This window comes from Citrus clementina, unplaced genomic scaffold (genome assembly GCF_000493195.1).
Source record: "Citrus clementina cultivar Clemenules unplaced genomic scaffold, Citrus_clementina_v1.0 scaffold_2, whole genome shotgun sequence".
Taxonomy (NCBI): domain Eukaryota; kingdom Viridiplantae; phylum Streptophyta; class Magnoliopsida; order Sapindales; family Rutaceae; genus Citrus; species Citrus x clementina.
This window is the reverse complement of record NW_006262688.1, coordinates 19,991,778-20,002,972: the sequence shown is the minus strand read 5'-3', so window position 1 is coordinate 20,002,972 and position 11,195 is coordinate 19,991,778. Positions and strand designations below refer to the sequence as shown.

At 34.9% G+C, this 11,195-nt stretch overlaps 2 protein-coding genes and 1 non-coding gene across 3 annotated transcripts; 2 read left to right on the top strand and 1 right to left on the bottom strand.

Annotated features, from left to right (window-relative positions):
* Nucleotides 1–736: 736 nt before the first annotated feature.
* Nucleotides 737–1,237, top strand: LOC18050838. The gene has a single exon (XM_006447332.2). The coding sequence runs from the start codon at nucleotides 803–805 to the stop codon at nucleotides 1,064–1,066; it is 264 nt and encodes an 87-aa protein (XP_006447395.1). The 5' UTR covers nucleotides 737–802; the 3' UTR covers nucleotides 1,067–1,237.
* Nucleotides 1,238–3,458: 2,221 nt separating this feature from the next.
* Nucleotides 3,459–4,283, top strand: LOC18050837. Its single transcript, XM_006447331.2, has one exon. The coding sequence runs from the start codon at nucleotides 3,614–3,616 to the stop codon at nucleotides 3,884–3,886; it is 273 nt and encodes a 90-aa protein (XP_006447394.1). The 5' UTR covers nucleotides 3,459–3,613; the 3' UTR covers nucleotides 3,887–4,283.
* Nucleotides 4,284–8,800: 4,517 nt separating this feature from the next.
* On the bottom strand, nucleotides 8,801–8,904 carry LOC112101309. Its single transcript, XR_002907435.1, has one exon. It is a non-coding gene; the product is annotated as a small nucleolar RNA R71 (small nucleolar RNA).
* Between the last annotated feature and the right edge of the window lie 2,291 nt (nucleotides 8,905–11,195).

The following is an 11,195-nucleotide window of genomic DNA, read 5'->3' as shown; positions in this document are numbered from 1 at the left end:
GCTTTTAGAGCCTTGGAAGCTGGAAGATGGTAGAGATAATCGGTCATTTCTAGGTAGTAAAGGAAATTTGCTCCTTCATTTCCCAAGCCAGAATCAGCTCTAGCTTTTATTGGTGTCGACCACCTGCAATAGACACAGCTCCTCGTCTCCAACAATTCTTAGTTCTTACAAAAGATCAGACCCATATTCCACGTTGCAGTTTCTCATTTGAACATCTGTTTTGACAAATAACAAGTGTCGCCTAAATATTGGAGGGCGTGCAACGTGGCGACTCCTGAATGTAACACCATGCATAGTACTGTCTCCGAGGGAAAAGCCAAACCCGCCGATCGGTTATGAATGAGAGGGAGACAGACATCACACACACACACACACACCAATCCTTCTCTGTTGTGGATGCAGGAATATTTTTAAAATGCGAATTTTTAGATATATTATATTTTTATTATTTTTATTTAATTAATTAATTAATACTATGTATAAAATGAATTTTCAGAGAATAATTAAATTATATGTAAAGGGACAGGAAGTGGTCCGGTGGATAGTACAAGATTCCGTGTCGCTGGAGCCCTCCAATTTTGTCTCTTGCTTTCTGAAATTTACAAAACCGCTGCTTTTAGCCTGTATTAAAAACCCACAACAGGACAAATCCTGCCTCTTGGTTCACAAAACCAGCAGCCATCACTACACTATATATATGTACATCACAACTGATTACCGCAAGGAGCAAGTCACTTTATTGGGTAACTTGAAGCAAAGAAGAAGGAAAATTAATTAGAAGGCAAAAATATTTTAGTTCAAAATGAACGCAAAAGGCAAAGCTTGGATTGTGGCTGCAATTGGAGCTGTGGAGGCATTGAAAGATCAAGGATTCGCCAGGTGGAACTACCCTTTGAGGTCTCTTAAGCAACATGCTGAGACCAATCTCAGATCGTTGGTTCAAGCCAACAAACTTTCTTCATCCTCTGCAATGGCGTTGAGTAAAGTGAAAGATGAGAAGAAAATCAAAGAATCGGAAGAGTCTCTGAGAAAAGTCATGTACTTGAGCTGCTGGGGTCCCAATTAAAAGTGTTTTTACCAAATCCTAGAGAGTAGAATTACTGTTGAGGTTGTAGTTTTTTCTGTGGGGAAGCTTTAGAAAATGATATGAAGTAAAAAAAAAAAAGTGTATATTTCGCCATGGAAGCAGAGAATTGTAAATATCAGTTCAATGAAAAAGTTTCCTCATGTTTGATCAGATGAAGGACTGCAATTTCTTTTAGTTTGAATATTTATTTTCAGCCTCTGTTCATTTGTTTAGTTATTAGTTTCTTATTAATATCATTCAGCTCATTAAGAAGGATGTGCTAATCCTGAGGCTTTAAAGTGGTTAACCAGCTTCTAGCTTATCAATCTTTCCATGCCAATAGCTGAGTGTTAGCAATTTACATGTCTGACAGAAACTTCTTAACGCTCTATCCTGTAAGTAATGATTCTGCCCATCAGTTTAAATTATGTGCTTAATAATTATCTTCATTTGGTGTATCACTTTTAACAGATAACTGGCCATTTTAAGGGTTTTAAAAAAAAAGGAAAAAAAAATTATCCCCATAATTTGGAAAGCTTAAAATCGTAATCTTCTATTATTTAACAAATCTCCTAACAAGCTGACACTTATTTTTAAAGGTGAATTCATGATAAATAGTTTCCTTATCTCAAATCTAACTCCTTGCTAGGGGTGGCCGAGAACCGAAACTGATTGTTTGAACAGAATACGTACGAACCGAATAATAGAACCAAACTGAAAATAATTTGGTTCGATTTGATTCTATAATTCGGTTTGGTTTAAGTTAAGAATTTTAATAATTCTTTTTATATTTGTTAAAATTTTAGACTTCTTATTTAAATTTGAATTTTTTTCTTAATTTAATTCAATTATAACCACGATTTACACAAAACACTAATGTAAAATAATTTTAGGGTTAATGACACTTGGGTGATACATTTTTTGATAAATGTAAAAAAGCCGATAGAATTTTTAAAAATAGATAGATATGAAACAAATTGTTCTGTTAATTTTAATGAAATTGATTGTCTTTTGGTGAAATAACTTTTCTACTCCTCTGATTTTGTTTAAATAGTAGCATTAATGTCACCTAGGTAACACATTTTTAAATATTTTTCACACAAGTGACAATTATTTGAAAGTACTTCTACAGATGATAAACCATTAACTTTTGTTGTTAACTCACTGATTTTCAATTTTGTTTTTATAAAAAATGTGAATTAAATCTAAATTTAGGCCTTTTTGGGGTTAAATCAAACTAATATTTAAAAAAAAATCTCATTGAATCAAATTGATTCTTTAACATAAAAGAAACAAATCTCTCATGAATCGTAAAGCATGATATAAATCCAATATTTTTTTTTATATCATTAGCATTAATTTTACAAATATTAAGCTCAAATATTCAAGAATTCAATATGATGGCTTAGTGAATGTTTGCTCTTTCAAAGTCCTGTTCATAGCAACCAATCTCTCTGTCCAATCCAATAGCAACAAAGATGTCCAATATATTTTTCAACAAAACTCTATCAATATATTTTTCTCATGTACTCTATCAATTACAGTATCTTTGTATCGTTAAAGTTAACAGCAGAATTTAACGGTTTGCCACCTATAACAGTATTTTCGAAACAATTTTTACTTGTGCGATAGATGTCGAAGCATGTATTACTCAAGTGACACTAACCCCTTTCTTCTTTATTATTTGAATCAATTATTCCTATTTAACCATTTTCTCCTTACAATTAATAGTAAAAATTAACGATTTGTCACTTATCTGCCTATTTTTAAAAAATTCTACGAACTTTTTGATATTTGTCAAAAAATGTATCACCTAAATGACATTAACCCATAATTTTAAAATAAATAAATATTATAATTTATAGATAATAATACTTTTATTTTAAATAGTGAATCAATCAATTTTCCACTTTGAATCGAAAGGAATGAGAACCAATTGATTTTTAAATTTATGAGTCATTTGACTTTTTACCTTAGATTTCAGCCGAATCAAATTGAGTAATTTCAGCCCGGTTCAACAAAACCGAACCGCATGCTCACTCCTAGCACATATATGCCAAAAACGTAAGGCAGTGGAGCCATCATTTTAGCAGCAATCTTGTAGAAAACAAGTGGTTTTTAACATGTGGCTCCCGCATTCCGCTGGCTTAAATGGATTTAAAAACAAAAAAGAAAAACTGCGTGCCCATGCATTATTGAAACTGAGGTGGAAACTGGAAAGTGATCTTATCTTTGTGAAATAGAAATCGAAAACCCGAAATAGTCCCCCAATAAATTAATCTTACAGTTGATCCCATAAGGGTAGAAATGTCTCACCATCCCAAAACCGGCTGCAGAAAGCTAAAAAAGCCTATGGTTTTGTGTCACGACTTTCAGCTCTAATACACACTACACTTGCACATACTCATCTGCAGGTTCCTCTATTCTATATAAACAAGCCCTCCCTCCTCTTTCTTTATTTCATCAAAAAGAAAAATTCTAATTAATCACTCGTATCTTCAAGAAAAGAGCCATTTAATTTGTTATCTCAATAGAAATTGGAAGAAGATGAGTTCGACGAGCAGAGCTTGGATGGTAGCAGCAAGTGTTGCAGCAGTGGAGGTTTTGAAGGATCAAGGATTCTGCAGATGGAACTACCCCATTAGATTAATACACCAACATGCCAAGAACAGTCTCAGATCAGTCTCTCAAGCCAAGAAGCTTTCAACTTCATCCTCTGCTTTGGTTTCAAGTAACAATAAAGTGAGAGAAGAGAAAGCAAAGCAATCAGAGGAGTCCATGAGAAAAGTCATTTACTTGAGTTCTTGGGGTCCATATTAAACCAAATACTACAAATTAAAACATATGTGAATCACTTGGGCATGAAGAAACTCTCAAAGAATGACAAGTGGAAAGAAGACGGAGGCACATGCAGTGAAAGTCCATCACTAGTATTACATACAGGATTAATCACATAAGATGGCAAAATCTGGAGCCATGTTTTTCTATATTGATGAAACTCATGTATTTGTTCTGCCAGATGGCTGTAAATGTTGCAAGAATCGTGTATGAATTCCTCAGTCAGCCCCAAAAAATGTAATATCTTCGATGACCGAGGTAATTAGTACCAATAACTTATTCGAATTTGTTTTTCCCCTTGTTGGCAGAACCGGTACTCTCGGTATTGGTAGGCAAAATATTGTGACACAAGTAAAAAAAAAAATGTTACATTATTATTGTTCAAGCCTTCGGCCATTAGTACGGCCAGCTCATGACATAGTCCTTTGTCAGTAATATGCGTTAAAGGCCAACTGAATGGTGTTTGCTTTTAGGGAATTATTGTATTTAAATAGTATTTTAATATTTATAAAATGATAAAATTATCAACATTCATAAATTAATTTAATGAATATAGTCCAAGAAATAAAATAGTTAAGGAACACATTCTCAAGTTTGTCGAGAATATGAAACGTGTATCCTTTGTACTATACTTCTAAAATAGTTCCTAGTGGTGGATTTATGATTGGACGTTATAAATTCCTATAAACACTAGTATGTGTTATGACTTCTTATGGTATGTGATACTAAAATGGATGGTGAGTTTCATATCATTGAAATGAGATGTCAAGTCAAACACATAGGTACTTGTTGCAAGAACAAGTTTACTGAACTTGACCAAATAATAATAAGCCATATGGTTTTGAGTGTTAATGGCTTATTACACATTGTGATAGACACTATGTTTAGTAGTGGTCTATATTCTGGACAGTGTTTGTACTTTACTCTTTTTAGTCATTTTCTCCTACCTCACGAAATTGTTTCTAAAACTACAAGTGAAGTAAACAAACTTCAATCTTTTTTCTTGATTTTCGTTTTTGAATGAAGTCGATCCAAGGCTTCTAGAGCTTCTGCCATCCATTTTAATTTTACCGCGTAAAAGTTGCGTTTTCAGAAACCTCATGGACAAATATATATTAAAATAGTAAATATATCATATTAATATCTAGGTCTTTTCAATCATGTTTGTATGAGCTATTGGTTTATTTGTTGATTTGGTTGATTTCTACAGATTTAAATGGTTGTAATATTTTTAAATAGGGACTTGCATGTCCCTCCCTCTATTAAGATCTCATTGTATCCCCTTACCCCTAAATTTGTACCTCGATTCTTCTAAATATGTAATTTCTACAAGATGATTGTAAAAGGAGGGACGACGTATTTACGATGCCTTGGAGCAAGAAGACTTAATGGATCTTGCACCACTTCCATTGATGTTTTGGCCTCTCAGATAGAAACTAATAATTGTAATAATTTGAGGCATAAGATGTCTCATAATCATTATTGCTTGCTTGATACCTATGTGGACTTTAAAACTAATTTTGGCTCAAATTGGTTTTATTAGAATATTCCATGATCATCCTTGATGAGTTTGTCTGTAATATGCATGAGATGTATATTAGGATGCTTAGACATATTTGAATATTGAAAATGGAATAACATGCTAAAAAGTGAGACCATAATAATGACCAAATACTCCCTATTAAAATAAACATAATTATTGTTAAGTTGTAATGATGGATGTTAAGAATATCTATTATGGCCTACTAATACCAATGGAATGTTTAAAATATTTTATGCTTGGGCTAGTTGTCATGGATACATGGGCTACCCATTCATTAAAATGTTGAAAGCAAACTATATATCATATGATGATGCATAATTCATACATTAAGCTATCAAGAACTGTCAAGTGAGGTTAGTAAGATGTTTTGAAATATGCAAGGGTATTAGGGTAAACCTAACTAAATCATTTATACTAAGAACTGTTAGGTGAGCAAGGGTATTAGGGTAAACCTAACTAAATCATTTATACTAAGAACTGTTAGGTGAGGTATTAATGATTTAGAGGCCGAAGGATAATCGGTACATACATGAGATGCATTTGGTAAGAGTTACCTACTCATTATAATAAGTAAGCCAAGAATTGTTAGGTGAGGTAAACTTAAGCTAATGAGAATCCGATTCCTACTAGAAACTTTTACCAATGAGAGTTTTTGTTTCTTGCATATGGGAATGTAATGAAATGATAAAATAGTGGGAGGTGCTATTTGGTTTAAAGACCAAAATCAAATAGATAATAATAAAATAAAATGCTAATAATTTAACTTATATTTTCTGCAAAAATATTTAATAATGAATAATCTATTGGCACGAATTCTGGATAACTATCGTTTGACGGGACCCAATTACATTGATTGATTTAAAAATTTAAGAATTATTCTTAATTATGAGAAAATTAGCTATGTTCTTGATACACCTAAACCAAATATAATTCTTGAGGAAGCAAGTGAGGTAGAACGTGTCACTTATCAGAAGTGGCAAGATGATGACCTCAGTGCTAAAAGCTATATATTGGCATCGATGTCCAATGAGCTACAAAGACAACATGAAAATATGCCTGATGCAAGTTCCATGATACTTCATCTGCAAGAGTTGTATGGTGAACAATGTTGAGTGTTAGAAAATGCATATTTATAAAGGAGAAAACCGTCATTTTACATTTCAAGTCTTACTAACAACCCTTACTTTTATGTATTTAACATTCTTGTGATTTAATTACGTGTGTTTTATTTTAATTAAGTAATTTATGTATTTTAGGGGCATTATAGTCATTTCACAATAAATGAGAGATCAGACGGCAAAACGGACATCACTTTTGAACTCAGGACGGTCGAAAACCTTAGGAGGAGCATAAAAGGAAAAATGACACTATTCACATGGACGGTACTATTCACGTATACGGGACTATATACGTTACTGTTCACGGCACTGTTCACATAGACGGATCGATGATGTGGCATTGACCGATGATGTGGCATTGACTGATGAGGTGTCACGATCCTGTTGGACTAAAATTCTTATGTACTGTTGATGGTGACGTGGCAGCATATCAGTGGACGAAAAATCTCGCGTACGGTGCATGCATCACACAGGATTATTTTCAACCAAACCGCGTTACTGTTCATCCGGGCCAAACCGCGTTACTATTCAAAGTCGGGTCAAACCGTGTTACTGTTCATCCGCGTGGTCAAACCGTGGACTGTTGACTGATGACGTGGCGCAATCCTGAGCGTCCAAACTGTTTTTAATCCGATGGCCATGATTTACTCCATGTATCTATAAAAAGGGGGCCTCTCCCCCCTAATTTGATATCTCTGAATCCATTTTTGGGATCCATTTTCTGTAATTCCCTCTCCATCTTGTATTTTCTTCGTATTTTAATAAATTCCCATTTTGCCCCTAGTTCAATTATGAGTGGCTAATTTTCTTTCAAGCTTGGGTTGAAGGTGAAGTCTCAACATGTGTCATGGGCTTAATTTGGTAAATTTATTTTCTCTTCCCCTCTAATTTTTGTGGATGTTTTGACTTCTCGTCGACAAATAATAATAGTCTTGTCTAGATACCGCCTTGGTTACACCGGCTCTCTAGTATAAGGTTATTATTATTTGGCACGATAAGCCCTTAGCACCATATTGATTAGAGCGTGGTTCATGAGGTGTGGATTCCCCCCTCATGATTTAATTGGCATTAATACGGATTATTTAGCCCATGATGCATGTTGATACGGATTCAGATACTCAAGTACGTCATTTCAATAGAATTCTCTTCAATTTATTCTCACCATTTCAATACCAATTTTAGAATTTATTCTCTCCATTTTAATTTAAGTTTTAGCATATTCCAATCATTTCCACCACAAATCCAATCACCCATTCACAAAATTAATTCTACACAATTAAAATCCACCTCCTCGTGGGATCGACACTCGTCACCATTAATCTATACTACAACAGATTCGTGCGCTTGCGAGTACATTAAAATTTGCACAACAAGTTTTTGGCGCCGTTGCCGGGGAGGTAAGTAATTTTAATTCATAGAATTAAATTTTTTTTAATAATTTCTTTTATTTGTTTTCTTCTATTTTTTTAATTAAAAAAAAAGAAAAAAAGTGAATCTACATTTAAAGGTTAGTATTTCTTTTCTTTTTCTCTTCTTTAAAATTCTGTGATTTAATTTTCAATTTATTTTTCTTTGTAATTTTTTTTTATTTTTTTTAATTTTATTAATTTAATTTTTAGTTAATTTATTTCACGTATTTGTTTTTGTGTATTTTTTTTAGTAAGGTTATAATAGCGCAATAAGGTTAGTATTGTAATTTCTCCCTCTTCTTTATTTTTATTTGTTTTGTTCCCATCTTTATTTTTATTTTATTTGTTTTGCATGCATGGTTGTTGGTCATTATTACCTAATCTTGAACCTATAGACCTTGAACTAGAAAGAACACTTCGCACACACAAACAAATTAAAAATAAAATGGATTTGCAACCACAGGAGAGGCCATTTAAGGACTATTTTAGTCCCTTAGCTAATTTGAGCACATCATGCATAAGATACCCAAATGTAGCTGCTAGGAGTTTTGAACTAAAACCTAGTGTGCTAAATTGTCTCCCCACATTCTATGGCCTAGAAAATGAGGACCCATATAATCATTTGAATGATTTTCATGCTATTTGTCAAACATTTAAATATGAGAATTTTTCAGATGATGATGTTAAACTCAGATTATTCTCATTTTCTTTAAAAGATAGAGCTCGTTCATGGCTTAATACATTACCTGCTAATAGCATTGCATCATGGGAACAAATGGTAACTAAATTTTTAAATAAATATTTCCCAGTGCATAAAACCAATGCTATTCGCAGGGAAATCTCAGAGTTTACCCAGAGAGAGGACGAGCAGTTTTTCGAAACATGGGAGCGATTCAATGGGCTACTCTTGAAGTGTCCACATCATGGGTACGAGAAATGGCACCAATGCCAATACTTTTTGGAGGGATTATTACCGAATGTGCAAGAATGGCTAATGGCAACAAGTGGAGGAGAGCTAATGTCAAAAAGTGCATCAGAGATTTGGGAATTCTTCCAGCGACAAGCGGATAATTTCCAACAACGGAGTCGATCACTCAGGAATACTAGACGAAATAAGGGAGTAAATGAGGTTCAAATTGGCGAGTCAACTTCGGGAATCAAAGAAGTCAAGGAGATGGTTGAAGGTCTTGCTCGACAAATAGCATCGTTATCGACTGCTAAATCAACAGAACCACATGACCATGACTCATACTCAGATCAAGCCAATGCCATAGGTGTAATGAGAAAGCCATCAAATTACAACCCATACTCCAACACATATAACCCTGGATGGAGAGACCACCCCAATTTTTCATGGTCTCAAGGATTCCAACAGAATGGACCAGCAGCTCCACCTCCACCAATGCAACAAATTCCTCAAGTTCCTCAAGCCTCTCAGCCACCATTTAGACCATACAATCAGAATCAGAACCACTCTCAACCTAGACCATGGGAGGATGCATTCCAGAACTTCAGGAATGTTACTCACTCCACGATTGAGCAACAGAACCGCACCATTGATGGACTACAAAATGAGTTGAGAGCAGGCTTCAACTCACAAGCTCAATCTGTTTCAAGCCTCGAAAAGATGGTGGGACAACTTGCTTCTTCAGTTCAGACATTGGCAATGACTGTTGAGAAAGGCAAATTTCCAAGTCAACCAGTGCCTAATCCTAAAGGAGTATATGAAGCAAGTACCAGTTCACCACAGCAGCATGGAGAGGTCAAAGCAGTCATGACCTTGAGAAAAGGAAAAGAAGTCGACAATAAAGTGGAGATGCCGGTGACAAAAGAAAATCAAATTGTACCTGTGAATGTTGAGGAATCATCACCGGAGGAGAAAGAAGAAACCAACACACGGGAATATGTTCCCAAAGCTCCATTTCCTCAGAGGTTAGCTAAAGGAAAAAAGGGAAAATCCACAGGTGAGATTCTTGAAATCTTCAAACAGGTAAGTGTTAACATCCCTTTACTTGATGCTATTAAGCAAGTTCCATCTTATGCCAAGTTTCTTAAAGACCTTTGTACTAAAAAGAGAAACATGCATGTTCAAAAGAAGGCATTTTTAACAGAAAACATTAGTTCTATTCTCCAACATAAAATTCCTTTAAAATGCAAAGACCCAGGCTCCCCCACTATCTCATGTAGCATAGGGAACCACACAATTGAGAATGCTTTGTTGGATTTAGGAGCTAGTGTAAATCTGTTACCTTATTCAGTGTTTGTGAAACTTGGACTTGGAGAATTACACCCAACTCCAGTGGTGTTACAACTTGCAGATCGGTCCACAAAAATACCTCATGGTATTGTGGAGGACGTGCTTATCCAGGTAGACAAGTTCTATTTTCCTGTTGATTTCATTGTAATTGACACTCAACCAATACAGGATTCAAGGAAGCACATCCCCATTATTCTAGGCCGACCTTTCTTGGCAACTGCGGATGCTCACATTCAATGCAGGACTGGAAATATGCAATTGTCTTTCGGCAACATGACTATGGAGCTGAACATCTTCAACATTACCAAACAACCTCACAGTGCAGATGATGGAATTGTTGATGTGGATTTAATTGAAGCATTAGTTGATGACACTTTTCTTTCAAACCTTAGTGATGATCCTTTACAAACATGTTTAACTCACTTTGGTTTGGATTTTGATATTGACAGATCGGTCGATGAGGTCAACGCCCTGCTTGACTCAGCACCATCTATGGATACTAATAAATGGAAGTCAAGAGTTGAACAACTAGCACCATCAGAGAAGCAACTCATTCCATTATCAGAATCACCACCGAAACTCGAGCTCAAACCATTGCCCAACACTTTGGAATATGCGTTTTTGGGAGAAGAAAGCACTCTGCCGGTAATCATCTCATCATCCCTCAATGACGAACAAAAAGGTAAGTTGTTAGATGTTTTGAAAGAGCACAAAGGGGCATTAGGATGGACCATAGCGGACATAAAAAGTATAAACCCAGTAGACTGCATACATTACATTCACCTTGATGAAAATGCTAAATCTACTAGGGAAATGCAACGTCGGTTAAATCCTAATATGAAAGAAGTTGTTAGAACAGAAGTCCTTAAGCTATTAGACGCATGTATCATTTACCCAATTTCTGATAGTTCATGGGTCAGTCCTGTACAAGTTGTCCCCAAAAAGTCAGGAGTCACAGTAGTTA

Coding starts and splice junctions, on each gene's coding strand:
- LOC18050837 (XM_006447331.2), top strand. CDS start 3,614: ATGAGTTCGACGAGCAGAGCTTGGATGGTAGCAGCAAGTGTTGCAGCA.
- LOC18050838 (XM_006447332.2), top strand. CDS start 803: ATGAACGCAAAAGGCAAAGCTTGGATTGTGGCTGCAATTGGAGCTGTG.